This window comes from Rhinolophus sinicus, chromosome 8 (genome assembly GCF_057876585.1).
Source record: "Rhinolophus sinicus isolate RSI-liver-muscle chromosome 8, RSI-T2T, whole genome shotgun sequence".
Classification (NCBI taxonomy): Eukaryota; Metazoa; Chordata; class Mammalia; order Chiroptera; family Rhinolophidae; genus Rhinolophus; species Rhinolophus sinicus.
In genome coordinates, this window is record NC_142508.1 from 11,154,899 (window position 1) to 11,176,522 (window position 21,624).

Consider the following 21,624-nt stretch of genomic DNA (forward strand, 5'->3'; position numbering starts at 1 on the left):
TGCCGTGGCCACTGTAAACAATTCCTTCTCGCCGTGGACTTCATCATGGAGTTCATTCTGTGACTTTAATATCTCTCTGATATGTTTCTCCTTTCTTATCTTGACTGCCACTTCTTTATTCCAGACCTCACCACTGCTCATCTCATACTCTGCTATGGCTCCCTAACTCTCCTTCTTGCCTCTCACCTCGTCTGCCAGTCCTTTGTCTTCCACTTCTCTGCCAGTGATTTTTCTAAGTTGTTGTCAAAGAAAAACTGCACTGGAAATGAAACAGGTGAGGAAGGCTTTATTCGAGACTGCTGCCATAGGAAGGAGGAAGTGAACTCACCTCTGCTGTAACAACAGGCGGGAGAATGTTTAAGCACTGGAGTGAGTGAGAAGGAAAATAGTGGAGGACAATGTGGGGGACGTTAGTCAATGTCATTGATTAGGCTATCTGTGATTGCTAATTGTCACTTTAGGCTCCTATCCAGTCCTAGAGACTGGAAGATAGGGGCACTATCTTCCTTGAGTGATTATATTTCAAAGGGGTAGTTCCCAGTTCACTGAGAAAAACATTCCCTGGTTGTCAAACTGGCAACAGCGCTGAAAAGATATGCCTCTCAAAGGGGACAGAGAAAACATTTACAATTGAAACTCTTCTGAAGTAAATATTCTTAAGAAACGGGGAATTGGGCCTCTAGTCAGGAAGAAACCTATCTAAAAATTGAGTCAAGCAAAGGGGAACAGTAAAGCCTTCTTGGTTAATGTGAGTCTGAAACCTTCCTCTTGTGTTGGAAACCCTTTAACTTCTTAGCTCCATAGCTAAAAAACAAACAAAACAAAACAAAACCAAAACAACCTCTGCCCTTGGCCTCACCCCCTTTTACTCAGGACCTACCTATCTTTCTATGTCCTAAACTTTTGCTTCTCGTCATGCCTTGGTTTCTTAGAGTCTAAGGATGTCTAAGACTTAGAGAATTCCCCTTGTCTGAAAAACGCATCTCTCTTGGCAAACTGCTTCATTTTCTTTACTTGGGAAATAACTTCATAGAAGTATGTCCTGTCCTGGGAGAAATACAGCTCCTCTGGGTCCTAAACACACTTGGTTCTCATCTCAGGATTTCTATCACAAGGTATGGAATTACTAGGATGATTTTATTTTACTCCCCTCTTCCTAGTCTGTGACACCTTGCAGGCAGGTACTGTATCGTACTCAGTATTGTATGCCTAATGCCTAGCACGAGAGTTGTCCTTGGCACGAGAGAAAATCCTTACAACTTCTGTGCTGAGTAATTAAGTGAGTGACCTATAGACCTGAAAAATGTTTTGGCACAACTCCTTGTATATATGATACACATTTGCAAAATTTAGTGAAAATGAATACTAGGAGTTGTTATTCAAGATTTTAGATGCCAAATCATTTGAAAAAAAGATTAAAAAAAAAAATGTTCCTTGGGTTGCCTTCTCAGGTAGTATATTTTCGGAATAAAAAGTAGAATTTAACCTGTAGTTTGAAACCCCAATATGTAATGAACCTGCTAGTTTCTAGAAAGCATACCTTCAAAGTATTATTCTCACGTAGAGTGCAATGAATACAACATAGTTACTTTTATCTAATGGATGACATTTTGAATTAACTATGGAAAAGGCTCCGTGTAGTTGAAGCTATGGGAATTCAAACTATAGGATCATTTTTAATCATAAGAACCAGGGGTTATGAAACTTTTGACAGACCCCAGGCATGGCAGGGTGAGGTATAAATTTGCTTTTGAATGCTAAGACGGCTGTCAGTTTCCCCTATTGGTTCCAGGTGAGCAGTGGGCAGTTAATGACGACAGGTTGTTATAAAATGGACCTGTGGCACAAAGAGGGGGAAAAATGGATTGAAATATTGTAAACTCATTCTGTGTAATTATTGTCAGGTATCAGATAGTTAGAATTTCAGTTCTGAAATCCTGACACATTTGGAACTAATGAGGTAAAATGGAAAAATTCCATTTGTCCCCGTCCGTGCTCCTTTAGGGCTTTCCTTATTTCCTCTAGTCCCCTGCCTCCCCACCTGGATTTTTACTTCTAGTCCCTCGTTCCCATCATCCTGGTAACTTCCTGAAGAGCGTTAACCCATGGATAAGAAAGTAGGTAACATTTATTTTTCTATACGTCAGTATTCTCTGATATCAGCAAAGTATCTGTCTATAGGAAATTCAGAACAATTTCTTTTCTCTTGCTTTTTTATTTTTTTTTAAATGAATAAACTTTATTTTTAGAGCGGTTTTAGGTTAACAGAAAAATTAAGTGGGAGGTACAGAGAGTTCTATATATCCCTTCAACATCCCCCGACGCCTTGAGCACACAGCTTCCCCTGTTATTAACACTTTGCTTTAGTTTGGTACATTTGTTAAAATCGATGAGCCAATGTAATATTTTATTGTTAACTCAAGTCTATACTTTACATTTGGATTCACTGTTGTGTTCTACAGCTTTATGGGCTTTCATAGATACAGGATATGTATCCACTATGGCAATATCATATAGAGTCGTTTCACTGCCTAAATACTCCCTGCACTGTATCTTATTCCCCTGTAGCCCCTGGCAACCTCTGATCTTTCCACTGTCTCCATAATATTGCCTTTTTCCGAATACCATATAGTTGGAATCAAATAGTATGTGGCCATATCAGACTGGCTTCTTTCTTTCACTTCCTAATATGCATTTAAGGTTCCTCCATTGTTTTTTGTGGCTTGAAAACTCATTTCTCTTTGTTGCTGAATAATATTCCATCGTATGATGACCAGTTTGTTTATCCAGTCACCTACTGAAGGACACGTTGGTTGCTTCCAAGGGTTAGCAATTAGGAAGAAACATGCTATAAACATTCATGTGCAATTTTTTGGTGGGGACATATATTTCACCTCATTTGGGTAAATACCAAGAAGTGTAATTGCTGGATCATGTGGTAAGGGTTAGTTTTGGAAGATACTGGCAAGTTATCTTCCCAAGTGGCTGTGTCATTTTGCATTTGCATCAGCAATGAATGAGAGTTCCTGTTGCTCCACATTTTCTTTACCATTCGATGTTGTCAGTTTTTTTCAATTTCTGCTATTCTAATAGATGGTATGTTGGTTTAATTTACAATTCCATAATGACATATGATGTCAAGCACATATTTCATATGCTCATTTACCAACTGTATATCTTATTTGATGAGATGTCCAGATCTTTTGCCCACTTTTTAATTAACACTCTTATTTTTGAGTTTTGAGAGTCTTTGTATATTTTAAATACCAGTCTTTGCAAAGAATTTTTTTCCCAGTCTGTCTTGTGTTTTTATTTTCTTAATAGTGTCTTTTACAGAGCAGAAGTTTTAATTTAATGCAGTCTAACTTCTCAATGTTTTCTTTCATAGATCATGCTTTTGGTGTTGTATCTAAAATGCCATTGTCAAAACTAAGCTTACTTAGCTTTTCTCCCATATTATTTTCTAGGGAACGGTTTCTTTTTCATACTATTGGTTTCTTAAGACTGCATATAGATTGGTGGAAAGAAAATGCATACTTGACATAAACTGAATTGATTATGTCAATAAATCTAAAATTGATGCTTAAGGAAATGTCAAGTTTAAAAAAATACATCTATGAATAGTATTAACGTAAAATGCATTCATTCTAAAATTATCTACATTTTTGATCATTTACCATATTGTTATAAATACTTTCCTAGTTTATGAATTATTAACTCTGTGATTATATCTATTGTTCTTTTCAGAAAGTGACAGCCTTTTTATTTAGCCTCAATGGAGCCTCTGCATTTTTAATATTTTTATGTATATATTTAGAGCTCAAAAACTAATCTTTGCAAACCTTGCAGTTCTGAGGTGCTTTGCTTTAAGTTCTCATACCTTCTTTTAATGATCCCATTGATAATAGTTTTGTTTGTGATTTGAATAGGCAAATAGGTCCATTTAGCTGCAATTCTGTTTTAATTGGAATTGCACTGTAATTGCTCATATGTCAGATAATTAAATCCTTTCTTTCTTTTCTTTTTTTTTTTTAAATGCTTAGCTTTCAGCCCTTTCTTTCCATAGTAACACCTTGCTGAATGTATCATAGTATCATGCAGGGAATGAATTAGCTGCTGTGAGTTTTTTCCGTGTATAAAGCCCATTAACAGTTTCATGTGGATTTAGTGTCAAGGGTGACTCTTTCTTGCTTTGGCTCTGAGAGTCTCTGCTTGTGTCATAAAGCAGCCAGCTATGAATCCTCTCATCTCCTTGTAGGTTTGGTTGATTCTTTTATTTATGAGCTTTGGTTTAGCTCCAGCCTTAGCAGACTTTGGTACAACACATTATCTGCTATAAAAGTTACCACTATTGGTCTGCTAAAATTGGTTTGAGGCTTTATGAATGGCCAGTATATGTTGATAATAGAATTAGGGAAAATTGATGAATTTAATAAGGCTTAGAGAGGTGCATATAAAATGGATTTGCAGATATTATGTGCTCTACCAGCATCGACTTATTTAATCTTTACAATAACCCAGGTAGGTAGGTTGTTTTAAAAAATAAAATTCAACTGAGTGTATTTGAAGATTTAATTGGCTGTATTTAACAATTCATGAATTGAGCAGCATCACATAGAGCAAATAGAAAGGAACTCTGAAGAGCTGTACAGAATGGAAGGCTTTTATAGTCCGAAAGAGGGTGAGTAAAGGAAGTTACTATCAAAAGAGCAAATTGTTTCAGGCAAAGTCACCTTCCTTTAGGGAAAGGCCGAGATCTATCCAGCAGATGACCTCACTAGTGTTCACCAGATAATTTCATATTGACTGGTTAAAGGTTACATTCCTAGGAAAAGCTGGAACTGCAAAAAGGTTAGGTATCAAGTCTTGGTTTGCTGACATGGGGCTTAACACAAGTGACTCCATGTTGAGCCTGTTGTTTGTTTGATTTTTCTTTTTTAAAATAATAGTACCATGATAGTAAAGATTTACATAGAATCTTTACATACTATATTGCAAAATAATCAAGAGCAAGATAAGCTCATTGAGTAATCAAAATGATCAGAAGTATCTGTAATTAAAAATTCCTTGAATATATATATATATATATATATATATTTACCAAGGATAATTAAACATTAAAATGAATGGGATGAGAATACCTATTATAGCAAAAACTACCAAATTAATAATGTCAAGTGGTAACCATATTTGAAACTAAGGTTTAGTAAACAGTCTGTCGAGAAGTCCATGGGAAACATTTTTGAATGTCTTGTACATCAGAAGTAATGAACATTTTCCACCTCAAGTGAGAGCATGGATTTATGTTTAGTTTATGTTAACTCTTAATCAGCCCTTCAGTTCCATAATGGAAATTCTAATGCAAGGGTTTTAATTAGCACAAGTCTTGTGATTTTCCCAAGCAATTCTGGTTACAGTCTGATGTCTCTACTATCCCCATAATGTTTAGCATCCTGCTCACAATTTTATAGTTGCATTTCTTTATAAAGTAAGCAACAGTCAGTTTAATCCTCTGACCCCTAAATGAAAGGCAAGGTTACAGCAAGCCTGTCAACAGTTTTGATAAGTTTGACTCACAGTCTATAAAACCCTTGATGTTGGCCGATTGGAAAGGGAGGGGGGTGAGAAGTCTCTAAATGTGATGCCATTCCGGTCAAATAAATTCGTGAACATATGTTTGACTTTACTCATAGTTTCTGAGTCCCAGGGTCCTGCTTCACTGTCCAGGCCTGGAATTGTTTACTTGGCTCTGCTTCCCGCTAATCACAGCCTTTCCCCAGTTCTTCCGTAGCTTTAGCTATGGGACTTGTGACGCTATCGTCATTCCTTGGTCAACCTGTGGCCAGCTTCTGGTTTCACTTCTCTGAGCTCAGTGCTGAGCTAGGAGAGACTCCATCCTCTGTGTGGCCCAAGTTTGATGAGAAATAGGAATAGCTCAGAACCGATGCTCTTGAGTAAAGAAAACCCAGGGTGAACTCTGAGTGTTCCATTTAGTAGTTGTGATGTTTACGTTTAGTACCTATTGCCTACTTTTTCTGAGACACAGTTCCCTTATTTTAAAAACAGGAAAAATGATATCCACTTCTTAGGATTGTGCAAAGATGAAATCACACAATAAAATTGGTACGTTATTTATGTTAATGTAAATTATTTCCTTCTCTTTCCTCTCCTCCTCAGTCCTCGGCTTCCTGCCCTTGTCTCCTCCTTCTCCTCCTGATCTTCTTGTTCCTCTTCTTCCTCTTTCTTCTCCTGGTTCAGATCATATGATCGTAATTATCATTTTTCTGTTCAACCAGATTTATTCCACCCAGGTGTAGATCCGTCATATTATGACATGTGTATACAGCATCAAACCTTGTAACGTGACTCAAGCGTGTGTATCTTGATCTATAACATGGATTAGGTCATGGTCCCAGAGGATGTGTATAGAAAAAGTCTGATGTGTTCTGGCGTAGCTGGCTTTTCCAGTGGTAGAGGTATGTATGTTTCACTAACATAAGGAAATGAATGGTTTCAACAACCTGCCTCTTCTACCACGGCCACTCCTCTGGACGACCAGGCCCCGCTCAGAGCAGCTGTGCCAGGACAAGCACTCCTAGTTCAGTCCTGCAGGAAACAGTTTTGCATCTGCAAACTCACAAAGTTCACATTTTCATTGACCTCAGATTCCCTTCTAGTGAGAATTCATGGGCCTCAACGCAATTCAGGCACAGCCCTGTGGGTGTCCCAGAAGAAAATCTGCTTCAGAGATCTCTGGGAGGGGCGTTCACCTCCGAGTTGTTCCACAGGTGTCTTTTGTTCTTTTCTGATCAAATAATTAATTCGTTTGAGGAAATTATTTGATTGTCTTTTGCATCACACCTCCAATTATTTATAAAACATTGTTCAACTTTTCTTAACACTCTAGACCTTTCCCATTTAATAGCTTTTTAAAACTTTGGTTTTTAAAGTTTTGGGCAATTCAATCCTATATGTAGGGTACCTGAGCTTTGTCTATTCCCTGACTTTACTTATCATTTGTGGTGAAATATATATTTTAGAAACCATATTTTACATATTTTATTTTAGTGCATATGCACTTTAGAAGTGTTTTGCAGATAAAAGAGTACACTAGTGGAGTGATTGCTAGAAGATTTTGGATTTGTTGAAGATGAATAGTGTTAATTTCTGCACTATTTGGCATAAATTTGCATAATGAGTTCAAGTCATGCTAACATCAAATATAAAAGACAAAATTAATTAGTGTGACCTGTTGGCATTTTATTTCACACATAAAATCCAGAGCATGCACATGTAAAATATATCACGGATTTTTTACTAATTAATTTAATCGCGTTCTGGATTATGTGGCACTTAAACAAACAGAAGGAGAGAAAGGAGGTTAATGGAGGCCGGGTGAACCCGGAGAGGGGAACCCTGAGAGGGGAGCTGGGCAAGGCTCATGGTTTGGCTGCAAAGAAGTAATTGGTTGTATAATTTTCTTAGGGCTGAGGATGACCAGTTAACTCCATTTTTTCCCCCTATTTCTGTACCTAAATTTGTCAAAGCTTTCTCAGTGTCTTCGTCTGCTTGGGCGGCCATAACAAAATACCATATCCTGGGCTGCTTAAACCACAAAAGCTTTTTTTCTCATAGTTCTGGAGGCTGGAAGTGCATGAGCAAGGTGCTGGCTAATATGGTTTCTGCTGAGAGCCCTCTTCCTGGCTCAAAAAAGACTGCCTTTGTGCTGTCGCATGGTGGAGGGAGGGAAAGAAAGAGCCCACAAAAGCAAGCTCTGTGATGTCTCTTCTTGTAATGGCACTAATCCCATGGTGAGGACCCCACCCTCGTGACCTCATCTAACCCTAATTACCTCGAAAGGCCGCTTCTGCAAATACCATATGGGAATTAGGGCTTCAGGATACGAATTTGGGGGGCATACAAACATTCAGTCTGTCACAATCATGTTAGCCCAAATTTCAAACACGTTAAAACTCAAGTGCTTCTTAGAGGATTAACCCTATAATCAATTATTAGTCATTTATACCCAAATACCTAGAAGGAAGGACAGAGAAATGAATAAGGAAGCTAGGATAAGAAAGGTAGGCTATAGAGTAAGGGAAATAAATTGTCCTCAATCAGCCAAGGAATACATTTGCTAGAAATGAGAAAGGGCAAATGGGTAAAGTCAAAGAGAAACGCAGCTTTTGTTTATTGGCTCTGTGCCCTACCTGTGGAAAGGTTAAAACATGGATGATTTGGACATATACAGAATCTGGTACCAAGGAAATTCAAGTTCTTGATTCCCCGGAGACCAAAACTGTAACGCTCACTAGCCACACATGGTTATTTAAACTTTAAATTAATTAGAATTAAGATGAGAGAAAAACTTCACTTTCTCACTCACACTGGCTGCATTTCAGTTACTCACTCTGACATCTGCCTGATGGCTGCTGCATTAGATGTGCTGCTCTAGAGACATCTGAGGCCCAAATAAAGCAGATCTTCCTGTTACACACGTCACCACAGCCGTGGGGATTTTGATTGCTTACTATGCTTGGTGTCCATCGGTGGAAATGGATTGCAGCAATAGCTATCATTTTGGGGGATTTGATTACCTCTCTACAGTTTTCTCCTTTTTCCTATTTGATACTGATTGATACTTTAAGAAAAAAAACCTCCTAGAGAACATCTCTGAAACTATGCAGTGAACTTTGGCACCATTATCATTAAAATCAATTGCCACCGATAGCTTATATTACTTATTTTTAATTCTGAAATACCTCCTGTTTGTCTGTCTATATACACACATACTTGTTCCAATCATATATGTTGTTTGTTCGTATAGATACATATACATACAGATGTATACACATATATATTTGTATGCATATAAAATGCACATGTTTAAAGGTTAATGGTAAAATGGGCATCCATGTGCCTGCCACACAAATTAAGAAAGAGAACCAGTACCTCCCCTCACCCTTCCCCTACCAAGACGAGTATATTAATTTTTGTATTTGCCATTCTCTTGATGGATACATATTTACCACCAATGTATGCATCCCTGAACCAGACATTGAGTGGTTTCGAACAACTGAGAAGCAATCCTACACCTCCCTGTGTAGGAAAAGATGATGCTTGCACTTTTAGATAAAGGCTCTCAGGAGAGCTGAAAAGAGTCTGGATTATTGTCTGGCCTCAGCTTCCCTGAGAGTGCGCGTGAGCCCACTCAGAGAGGACTTAGTGGGCAAGGTAATGATTGAGTTCTGGGAAGCATTTGTCAGGCCATTAGGGTGAGTTGTAGCTATCAAGTTGAAATATTGTTAAAGAGAATGGGCTTGTTCGAGTTTTTCTGCCTCACCATGACCTGACTCTTGCTCTAAAGAACAGGTCCAGGCAGACCACGTCTGGAGGTGATCCAGTGTTGTTACATACATAAGAAACTGGTTCAGACTCACCGGGGCATTCTTCCCTTGGATTGAAAAATAACTGTCCAAGGAGTATGAGAATCTAACATATCTGTCTCTTGAGATACAGTGTTCCAATACGCATTGTTTGGTAGCCCAATAGATCTGTCATCTTGGATCTTCTAGCCCCATCCCCGTGGAAGTTTCCTTTGCTTTTCTTCCTTATTGATCCTCACTGGTTACATCCCGCACGATCCTCATTCTTGTTGCAAACTTCTGTTGGGGCAAGTACAGCAGTAGCTCTTTGGTAGAGTGTGTGTCCTTTGTTCAATCCTTGGGCTTGTTTGATAGTTTGGATTGTGTGTAAAAGGCTTAGAATTCTGAAGGTGTGGTTCCTGACGCTACAATTGCTTAAGAACTTTAAAACCATCTAATCCTGATCCTTTGTATGCTCTGTTTTTTTTCTTCTCTGCAAGTGTGTGGACTCTTCTGTCCCTAATATTCTTAAATTTCAAATTAAAATGTCTTCCTACTATTCTGTTGTTATTGTACTGGGCATTTGTTGGGCCATTTCAATTTGGAAATGAATATTCTTCAGTTCTAAGAAATTTTTTTATTATTATTTTTTAGTTTGTTTCTGGTAATTACTTCTCTCTTTTTCTCTGGTTTTTGGAATTCGTATTATTTAAATGTTGGATCATCTGGACCAGTCTTTTATTTTTCTTAGCTATTCCCTCCTATTTTATGCCTTTTTATTTTTGCTGTTCTGTGGATGTTTCCTCAGCTTCATCTTTTAACCTTTCTATTTAACGCTATTTTATGAATTTTTTTAAGGATTATTATTTTTTGTTTTCTGAATGATGCTCATGCTTTTTCTTCTTTTCATCTTTTAAAAATACAAGCACATTGATTTTTTTTTTAAAGATTTTATTGGGGAAGGGGAACAGGACTTTATTGGGGAACAGTGTGTACTTCCAGGACTTTTTCCCAAGTCAAGTTGTTGTCCTTTCAATCTTAGTTGTGGAAGGTGTCATTCAGCTTCAACTTGTTGTCCTTTCAGCCTTAGTTGTGGAGGGCGCAGCTCAGCTCCAGGTCCAGTTGCCGTTGCTAGTTGCAGGGGGCGCCACCCACCATGCCTTGTGGGAGTCGAGGAATTGAACTGGCAACCTTGTGGTTGAGAGGACGCGCTCCAACCAACTGAGCCATCCAGGAGGCAGCTCAGCTCAAGGTGCCATGTTCAATCTTAGTTGCAGGGGGCGCTGCCCACCATCCCTGGCAGGACTCGAGGAATTGAACTGGCAACTTTGTGGTTGAGAGCCTGCGCTCCAACCAACTGAGCCATCCAGGAGGCAGCTCAGCTCAAGGTGCCGTGTTCAACCTTAGTTACGGGGGGCGGAGCCCACCATCGCTTGTGGGACTTTGAACCAGCAACCTTGTGGTTGAGAGCCCACTGGCCCACAAGCACATGGAGTTTTAATGGAGGGATATTTTCTCTCATGTCTCTGTGGACTCCCCAGAGAAGAGCCTTCGGATTTCCAAGAAGGTAGGGTTCCGGCTGCCAGCTTTTGGGGTGATGATGGAAGAAAGCTGGGGATCTCTACATTCTGTAGATGATCATTTAGTCCCCATTTTATGTAAAGTAATTGCACCTGCCAAGTGGGTGGAATCTAGTGATCTAACATCCAGCGGTTCTTATTTTAGCTGCCTCCTTTAGCTTTGGTTCCTGAGGTACCTGATGCTGCCAGTTTACAAGTCTTCTGAGGGTTTTGCAGTGTAAATTGTGTTCATTCTCATCTATCTTTACCCATGGTTTAGAATTGGACTCTATAGGGACTCTGGGTCAGGTACCTGCTTTTCATCTGCTTTATTTGTCACTATTTTCTCCTCCCCTTTTCACTTCTTTTTTGTTGGTTTATGTCTTTTAAACATCCGTTTACTATAATTAAATAGCATTTCTGGTGAGAGAGAAGTGTGTGTTAAATCCGCCATCTTAATCTAGAAACCAGCTTGTTCTTTATTGCTTAGTTAGAACTTGTAAATTCCCTTTGATCCCTGCAATGAAAGTTTCATTATGTAGGTTGAGTATTAGCTGATGCTTATCGGAGGCAAGTAAAATCTCTAAAGCCAAATAAGATGAGTCATCAAGTTCAGGGACAGTAATGCTAATCCTCAGGTGACTCTTCCTGCTCCTGGTTCAGGTGAGGGAAACATCAGTGAATTTTTGCCAATTGGCAAAAAGGAAGGTGGTAATTTTCCGCAAATGTCTCCTTTTTCTTCACCATGTAAAGCTGCAAATGGAAGTGCCGGATTACATTTTTACACTATAGTTCTTTTTCCCATCACAGAAAGAATAGAAGTTAGTTTTAAGTAAAAAGGAATATAATTTACGGAACTGCTACCAACTATTCTTTATAGTATTATGATAAATTAAAAGATAGATGATTGGATATATCCATTTTCTAGCTAAAGATGCTCAAAAGAGAGTCAAGGAAGTAAGGGAGAATAATGTTGCTTTTAATATTTGCAAAATCCTGGAAGATGTCTATTCTAAATATCATAGTCTTCAATCCAAGGATTAGAAGAACTGAGTAACTTGCGAGACCAAAGAGCTAATGTGAGTAATTCATAAGACCAAAGCAGTACTGGGGTTCGAATCCAGGAGACAATGACTATAAATCCTTTACTGCATGTTGCTACCATCGTAGGATAAATTTGACAATTGTCAGTAATCATGCTATGAAGTTTTGGTAGAGGATGCCTTTCTTTTTTCTTCTTAAGCCCAATTAATAGCTAATAATCAAAAGCACAGTTTCTCTTAATCAGCTTCTTGAGGAATAGGCAAAGTTGCTGATTTTATACTCATAGTACAAATGAATGACGTGTGTTTGAAAACTTTCCCAGCTACACCTTGATTCCAGGTCTGGAGTATCCAATCTCTAGTTGTAGTCTAAAATACCTCTACCAAGTACATTGAGTTTATGACCAGACTAACTCTAAGCATTGATAATAGAAGGGTATCAGAGGTGTTGACAGGACTCCAGTGTTTCTACAAATATGTCTCCTAAGTTAAGAAATGGATAAATATTGATGACATTTCATTTCTCTAGATTTGCACATTTGAAATTAAGAGAAAATATCATTAAGCAAGATTCTAACATGCGCTCCCCTGTTAATTTTAGCTATATTCTATTGCCACAACCTTTGGCTTACTTTCCAGATCAAAATTGTAGCTTTTCTTCATCATTTCTCAACCATTAGAGATCTTTATTCTTCCCTTACCTCTGTGGATCACTTCATTTGGATCTATTTAGTAGTCGTCAAGCTGAGGATCACTTTAATCACTGCTTTTTAGGGATCTCCTTATTGAATTTCCCTTCTATTTCTTTCAAAGGTGCATGGTTACCGTACTGAAGACATTTCTGATGTGTCTATTTATATTAAAAAAAACGAGAAGTATTTTTCCAGACTTGTATTTCTCAAACACATATGATAGTTGCAGGGTTCCTCACTTGTCTGGTTACCGCCTCTCCTGCTTAGCTTCTAGAAGAACGGGCAAAGGCAGGCTCCAACCCAATGCGCACTCTCTACCCCTGCTCCAAACAGTTGTTTCTTCGCCTATCCTGGAAACTTGACTTAGCCCTTAAAGACTCACTTCCTCTTTCACACTTGAACAGGCCCTAAGCCTCTCTGTCTTTCTTCTTTTTACAAACTTTTGTTGACAGTCTACCATTTCTTTACCAGCCATGAGGGCTGTGTAGGTAAACACGTCTTATTCCTGAGGTGAGAGAGTTTGCACTCATTCTCAGAATTACATCGTTCTTTCTACAAGATGGTGGATGCTTTCAAGCTTTATGCATGTAGGACTTTGGGAACCTAAAGGAATGGGACGGTGGTATGGATCTCCCAGTGGAAACCACCATGGGATGTAATATTGAGACATGCACTCTATTTCTTTTTCTCTAGACCAGCCTTGCTTCTCTGATGAAAAGAGTTCAAGGGGCTCTATGTCCTTTAAAAGCCTAAACTCTGTCTTTCAGGCTATAGTCTCTCTCTCTCTCCTATAGTTTTCAAATGACTAAGTTCATACATTTAATATACTCTATGTTACATTTATTATTATTTTTGTTCATATGTACGCCTTCCCTATTACTCTGTGAGTTCCTCATGATGTTTCCATGCATTTCAAATGTACTTTATTCTCTCTATTTTTGGTTTTTAAAGCCCGAGCCCTTGGTATTTTCAGACCCATTTTTTTTGATGATTGGGCTTTAAAAATAAATTAAATGAAGAAAAGCTTTTAAAAATCATTAATGAGCACCATTGTCATATCTGCTTGCTGGTCTCTAGTGAATTAATTCAAGATTTTGAATTTTTTCTTTTTGTTCAGTCATGGATTTAACAGGGTAGTATACTTTTAAAATTAGAATTATGCACATGCATTTTTGAAGTTTTGGGACGGAGACAGTTTTGCAGTATTTAAGGAACCTTATGGTTGTATCTGAAAAAGGAGGTTCTATTCACGAAAACCACTATGTGACATTTACTGTCACCTAAATATGGTATTAAAGGCACTTAACAGCTTCTTCTTATTGTTTGTTGCAGTCCTGCTGCTATCACATTTACAATGACCATCTTTAAAATCAGTTGGATTTTTAAGCTGTGAACCTTCTGGAAGCTCCAGGTTTTTTTTTGTTTTTTGTTTTTTAGTTTTTTAAGCATTTTATTCCTATTTAGTTCTGCTGTTGGCCAGCAGGTAGCAACACTGCCTTGAGTAGTTGAGTCTCTTAAAAAGGGAACTATTGCAAACTGACAGAAAGATTAAGCCCCATGCATTCAGCATGGAAAAGCGTAAGTGCCCAGAATCCTGATTTTTTAAATTCCTCTCTGGTACATTGGGTATTGCAAATGCAGGTATAAATTATCAGCTGGCTACGAGCAGCCGCCTGCTCCTGCCAACCCACTGTTTCCGTAATATTCAACTTCATGTCTGGGCCACTGAGACAAAATGAAATGAAGGCTGGCCAGGTCTCAAGGGGCAATATGATCACACAAAGAAAGAATATGACCGCTGCCGAAATAGCGTAAGCTCACAAGGGAAGTGAAAGATCCAAAATCCCAATAATATTTATGAGACTCCTTTTTTAACCATCGGAAACACATGTTTGCCAATCTAGAGAAATCAAATATGTTATTTTAGACTTTTCTCTTTCCTTCCCCCTTAGCCATCCCTCTGGGTATTCTCGTTGTGCGTGGAGACTGTGATTTGGAGACTTGCCGTATGTACATAGATCGCCTACAGGAGGTGAGTTTCTATAGCCGATTTCTTATTCTGCTCAGTTTTCCATTTTTGTAAACAATTATCCGCCATGTTTATTTGCTTCTGAAAGGATGCATCTGGAGAGGAAATGGACGTGTGGTGGCCTTGGCTTTTAAGCATACACCGTGGCTTCTCCCTCCCCCACTCCCCCCTCCTCACTAACTTCCCTGCTCAGGTGGTTGAAATGGGAAAGGATCCACTGGATTAACTACACGGTGGTATTGTTCTAGTGTGATCTGTACCTATGGTTTGGAGCTCCTTGTCTTCTCACCAAACGACATGCCTGTATCTTTTGAGCTATACAGAATTTCCAAGGGCACTGATACATAATAAAAGAAAACTTAGGGTTGGGCTTATTTAATGTTTTGTACCTAGCACAGACTTTGTCAAAGACAGTTATATTTAAAAAATATAACTCCTACAGGAAAGAAAAACCTCCTATATTTCATATGAATTTGTGTCAGAACACAAAAGAATGACCTATTTTTTTCTCAATTTCATCTTACCATTGAGAAGGAGACAGAAAGAGGCTTATATATGACATTCCCATGAATTTGAACGGCACCAGCAAAGTCAGAAGACCCCAACCCAGCACTGCAGAGGTCCCTAGTTGCTTTGGCAAAACTGTGATGGGGAATATTCACTCTCTTCCTTTCACAAATGGCACAGAGCATGAATAGCCACTTTTTTTTACATTGTTTCCTGATGAAAGATGCACCTTAGAATCACTTGTTTAGATGTGGTCCAGACATTTGTATTTTTGAAGCTTTGGGTGATTTTAATAGATACCCCAATATGAGCAACCCCTCTTCCAGACAACACATTATACATGAGGAAATGTGAAAAATGAAGAAGATATATATATAGTGTTAAAAATCCTTTCCATCTGTAGCCAGTTAGCTTTGAACATTAGATTGTATCTCTTTTGGTGGCAATCAATTCAGGTAGGAGGCATAAAGTAATGTGAAAAATTATTATTTTTTCTCGTCAGCATTGTTAAAGATAGAGATGGAACTGTGAGTGTAACATACTTTGAGATAAATGTCAAATTTTGAATACTGATATGGGTGAGAGAAGAAAAGTCAACAAATTTTATACTTGTGGCTTCATTGGGCTATTTTTACTAAGGGTAACGTTAGCTTGTTAAAATTTGTGAACGTTTCAGTGTGTGCCTTCGGTCTAAACCAATATTCCTGGGATATACAGCATCTCATTTTGAAAAATCCTGTTTGAATTTTATTGTGGAGCCTCACTTAAAAAATCTGCAATAAAAATTAATCATAATTGCTACCAAACCCTTTTTTTCCCCCTTAACACTTGCCTAACAAAATTTCGCAGTAGCAAAATACGTAACTGTTAAATTGACTTTGTTGAAAACCAACTTATTGGCATGCTTATCACACCAATATTCAATTAAAAGTGGGATTAAAGCAAATAGGAAAGAGCAAACTCAAAGAGGGAAATGTTTAACACTGACTTGGGCAAAGACAGGAAGCTGATAAAGCCTGTGGGAAGCAGGTATGAGGACAGTTACCCAGGCTGACATTTGTAAATAGAAGCACTATACTCATTAACAAGGAAGCCTGCAGGACAGGACTCTGGTGACAACTTAGTTATAAAACTTTATAAAGGGAGCCAGGCTCTCGGAATCTGCCAGTAAAACCTCATTAATTTCAACCCTATTAATTTGCGGTTTGTGACCATACAGAGGTGCCCAGTGATTTTCTTGTTGCAGTCTATGAAAACCTGTTTGCCAAGCAACTTATCAGTATAAACACAATTCCCCTGACAGTATGTATCGGATCTGAGATAAATAAATTCTTTCAAAGGGCTTAAAGGGACTTTAGAAGCTCTCTTCATAAACCAAGTGTTCTGGTGCCGAGTCAACGTGACCCCCAATTATTAAAATTGCCTGTCTTTTTTTTTTTTTTTTTTTTTACTTTTGGTCTTCTTTATCCTTGCAATTATAAAATATTATGTACCTCTAAACACTGATTTAAAATTTATGTTTCAATAGTGAAAGGGCCTTTCTTCTTTCAGCCCAACTTGGTATGCTTTTATTAGTTTTGGCATTGTCTTCTTTGTTTAACCTTGATGAATTTGGGTGAGTTAGCTAGTCCCCAGATGACTTTAGTAACGGTAAATTGGGAGGTCAGTTGATAGAGTTGTGGAGGCAGCTTATTCAAACTAATTTTAAGTTATGGATATATCTTTTTTTTCCATTTTCTCATTAGGACCTGCAGTCAGTTTCTTCTGGCTCCCACAGAGTTCATTACCAGGTAACACATAATTTACTCTCCCTGTTTCTTACCTTCCAGCCAAAAGAAGTTCATTTTTCAATTACGGTCTCATTTGGATTAGAGTTCACATCTTCCCTAGAGAGAGAGTTCACTCTAAGAACCAAGTGAAGTAGGCATTCTGATTCTTTTGCATTTTTCTGGTTTTGGACACTCCTAGTCTAGCACAAATTTGACTGTGGATTTCCTCCCACATCATTTAGAAAAGATTATATAGTGAAGCGCTTTCGCTGCCAAATGCTAGAAAACTTAACTCAAACTTGACAGGACTAGAGCAAAAAGTTTAATCAAGGGTGGATTTTACGGACCATTTGTCCATGGTTTATGCTGCATTTTTCTGCTGGATTTTTGGTGTCTTCTCCTTTTTCTGTCAATTTCACCCCTGGTCTAGATGTTTCCCTGGTCCAAGATGGCTGCCATCAGCAACCCAGGCTGTATGTTTCTCCCTTACATCCAGGAAAGTGAATTGTCTGCTCCCTACAGCCATCCAAAAAACTCTGAAGTGCGATCCGATTGGCCCATCCTGGTCTTTTGGACACGATTCAGTAAACCCAGCCTGCCTGTCTCTAATGATGCACCTCCAGTCCACACAGAACACAGCTATCGTTTGCCGCAACAGTCTTTGGGAGTGCACTTTCTTCCCTACTTCCCCACCTCTGCTGTGCTACACACAGGAATCTCCAGCTCTCCTCTGACCCATTCGATTTCTCAGGCATGATTCACAGATCAGTGCACAGTATCCCGCAAACTGGCAGGACACACACAAAGCTCTCTGAGGAGTCCCTAACACCCTTTGCTCCGAGAAGCCCAGTACCCTTGCATGCTGGGAAGGGTGTGTGGGAGCCAATGGCTCTCCAAATAAATAATCTCCTAGACCCTTTTATACCTCCACAGCGGGGAGGGGTTTAAAGATGTTTAAGTTTGTAAATCTTGGTTTAGCACCTCCTATTTTGTTACACATGAAACTTCCAATTTAGCATTCTTCTGCATAAATAACAAAAACAACAATTTTTCAAACCCTACACCTATAGGCTCTAGGTAGCTTTCTTCCCCTGCCAATGCTCTGTACCCTCAGCCAAAGCAGCTTTATTGTCCTGAGGCTGAATGACCAGCATGGCCTTGGTGGTGTTATTTGTTTGTATGCTTATTTCTCAAAGTGCCCCATTATCCCAGAGCCTTTGCTTCCATCAGGCAGCAGTGGAAAGGGTGTGAATTCACCTAGGATGTGTTTCCATTGGGAAAATTAGCTCTACTTCTGAGACTATTTTAACCAACCATTAAAAGGCAAATTTCCACTTTATTTTTTAGAGAGCACACTGTTTCTCACATCGTAATTTGCCTGTTTACCTAGAGCCACCATCGAGGTGTAATTTTATTTTTTTTAATATAATGCTTTTAAAGCCTAAAGCTGTTCATTACTTTTTAAAAATTGGCACTGTGGTAGCTCTAAGATTTGAAGAGTCTTTTTTAAAAGGAGTGTGTATTTTTTACTCATGGACATTTTGAACCTTTGCAATTTTATCAAAGTACACATTTCAGGCATTTATCCTAACTAGTTTTATGAATCTAATGCATTTAGTATCCTGGCTTATTTGATGTAGTTATTTTGGTGTGAGTTTTGATAATGTGGATATTTTGTACCATGTTTTCTTTATGCCATATGTGTACGTATTCACAGAGATCAGAGAATGGTTGAAACTCTAGAATATGATAAGGATATTTGTTTCAGTTATTATTTGATCATAAAAACATGCAGAAGGATTAATGGTATTCATCTGACTGTATCAAAATTTTGCAATATTTTTTGTTTACTTGCAGTCAAGTCAAACCTTGGTGTCAAAACTGCTGCATTATCAATGTCTCTTGAAAAGGTTTTGCCCACTGACCATATAAAGTCACCAATGCACTGATCAAAGATGAGTGTCAGGAGTGTCACTTCATCCACATCCCTCCTTGCAGAGTTATAAAAAGCAGGATCCTTGGGTAGTAAGGGAAAGTTGGAGTAAAAGAGATCTGTGGAAACCCAGGATCTGCTCATTAAACAGGAAGCTTAACTGAAAGAGACTGTGTTTAAATTAACATGGCCAGAAAATAGGGAGGGTGGTGAGAAACTTTTCTGAGCAGAACAAAGGAGAGCCGGTTGCGGCAAGGAGTTGGGGGCATCTAAACATTCACATTTGGCTGGGACCTCGGCCAGACAGCAGGAGGAAGAAGTTGGAGGGATGGTGAATAAAAAGTTCTGTTTTAGTTGTACTCATTTTGATACGCCTCTTAGATCCAAGAGTAGAAAGTTGGACGTATGGATTTTAATACTCTTTGAAAAGTGGAGGCCCGGAGATAGAAATTTGAGTCATTAACAACTAGATGGCACTCAAAACTCCGAGGCCAGGGAGAGTTTGGATAAAGACGAAGGCTCAGTGTCATATCTATGTCTACTGATTGGTCAAGAAGAACACACGTTTCAGAGAACAATCAGGCAAGAGTCATGGAAACTGAGACGAGCAGCAGGAAAGCTGGAAATCAGGAAGGTGGTATCATGAAAGCCAAGAGTGAAACATGTTTCACAAAAAGGAAGAAGTCATGAAATGTGTCAAATGCTTTTGAGAGTTTGAGATGATGTAGATTGATTTCTCTATTTTTCTGAGGATGCACATACAATACATGGGATAGAGGTGCTCTTAGTTTTATGTAGAAAGTGACAAAACCAACTGGCAGGAAATGTAATACTAAATCTTTTGTTTTCGAATGCAGAAACCAGTAATGCCGAATCTCTAGTCTGTCTTGGTGGGAGTTAGGGGGTGAAACGTGGACCACAAAATGCATTCAATGCGTTTTAGTGAACTTTCTTGTGTATGAGATGGTACCAAACATGCATGGAGAATTAACCCTGATAGAATGAATAAACACCACTAAGTTCAAAAACTTGAGACATTTCTGTCAGCTCACTAATTAGCAGTTGGGAGTTTAGCCAACTCTTTTCGAAGGCTAGAAAAATCTCAAGAGAAAACCAGCATTTAGCAAGCTGTACAAGTTAGTGCCTGAGACACCTTATTAGTGAGTTATATGGCAGTTCCCAGCCGTGTGAGCATTTCGTTGGTTTGGTTTCTTCCTTTCCCACATTCATAGCGAATTGCCAACAAAGCACTAAAGCTCAAAAAATGACACCTTGTATTAACCTAACAAGGCGTACTGGGTTATCCCAGGGTGCTGGATAGTTATAGCCTGCTGAAAATTCCTGCCTACACCATTTATGAGGTGAAAATACAAAGGCGCTTCCATCCTAATGGCATCTCATGGAACCAGTAACTGATAGTTCAGACAAGCAACATGCATTGTGCTTGCAGAGTCTCAATATTCTTGAGCTCAGCAGCTAAACTAGAATTCATAGAAAAATTGGACTCTGCCTACCTAGTTGCTAAAGATGATTTTTGAGGTCATTTCTTCTCTATTCTCTCTGTAGACTTTGTTATATCCCGTCTTAACCCCAAGTCATCAAGTTCCTAAGAAGTAGAAGCACACTTAGCCATTCTCAGCTGAGGGAGACTTTGCTCCTCATGGGGGATATTTGGCAATTTGGGCATTTTGTGGGTCACGGTTAGAAGAGGTGGTGCTAGTGAAATCTGTTGAGTAGAGGCCAGAGATGCTGCTAAATATGTCACAATGCACAGGACAGTCCCCTACAACAAAGAATTATCCAGCCCCAAATGTCAGTAGAGAGGAGCCTGAGAAACCCTCAGTCATTCTGATGGCTCTCAGGGATGTGATTGGAGAGCATAGGTAGATGTAAGTCCTAGATGAGGAAACAGAAAGAGGAGCAGAAAGAGAAAAAGTAATGATGGAAAAAGAGTCATCTACGGATATAGTTGAGTAGAATAAACAAAGAACCAGGAGCAATGGAACCAGCCACAATTAGCGTTTTTTGTAGACTGACTTCCCCCATTTTCTCAGTGCAATGCACTCTGAAGTACTGATGTAGTTGGTTCATAGGTGTGTGCTTTCCAGAATATTATGAGCAAATAATTTGAGAATTTGATGAATACAGTAGGATTCAACAGTAGGTTCAAAAAGGGATCCATCTCCGTGATTTCTCTTCTTTAAGAATTAATTTACTTAAAACTAACACTAGAATGGTTGGAATATTTCAAAATAGATGTAAGACATCCTTTAGAGACATCTTTCACTTTCCTTAAGAAAACTTCTTGATCAGATCAGAGCCTACATCTATTTGTTTATCTTCTGACCTCCTTCCCCACCCCCAACAAACCTACCTGATCCTCGAGTTGGGGTGGGGGTGGGGGTAGATTTGTGTTGTGTTCCACCAGAGCTCTGTCTCGTCCTAGGCAAACAGTATTTGCCCACACAGATTTGATTTCCTTATCTTCTCTTAGTACTGGCTGCCTTTCGGAATCTGTCTCTTTTCTCTGAAATCTCTTCCTCCTTAACTTGTTTTCTGAATTCTAGAAGAGTCTTTCAATGGATGGGCTGAAGCAAGTTTAAGGGAGTCATCCTGGTAATTAATTTATCTTGTATTCAAGAAGAGCAGGAGTTAGCTAGGAACATTGTAGAATGTTGTTCCTTTGGGCTAGATAAAAGCTGTCGGAAATGCATTGAATAAGGAATT

The 21,624-nt window shown here is 38.8% G+C and overlaps 1 protein-coding gene across 14 annotated transcripts in view; it reads left to right on the top strand.

Annotated features, from left to right (window-relative positions):
- DGKI (diacylglycerol kinase iota) overlaps positions 1–21,624 on the top strand; it is a 377,839-nt gene that overhangs the window by 279,477 nt on the left and 76,738 nt on the right. For all 14 annotated transcript variants that reach the window (XR_012490351.2, XR_012490352.2, XM_074315319.2 and 11 more), the window contains 2 exons: positions 14,612–14,691; positions 16,941–16,985. Coding sequence is in view for 12 of the 14 variants with exons in the window: in XM_074315319.2 (XP_074171420.2) it covers positions 14,612–14,691; positions 16,941–16,985 (125 nt within the window). In the remaining 2 variants the exon portion in view is untranslated. The remainder of the gene's footprint in view (positions 1–14,611; positions 14,692–16,940; positions 16,986–21,624) is intronic.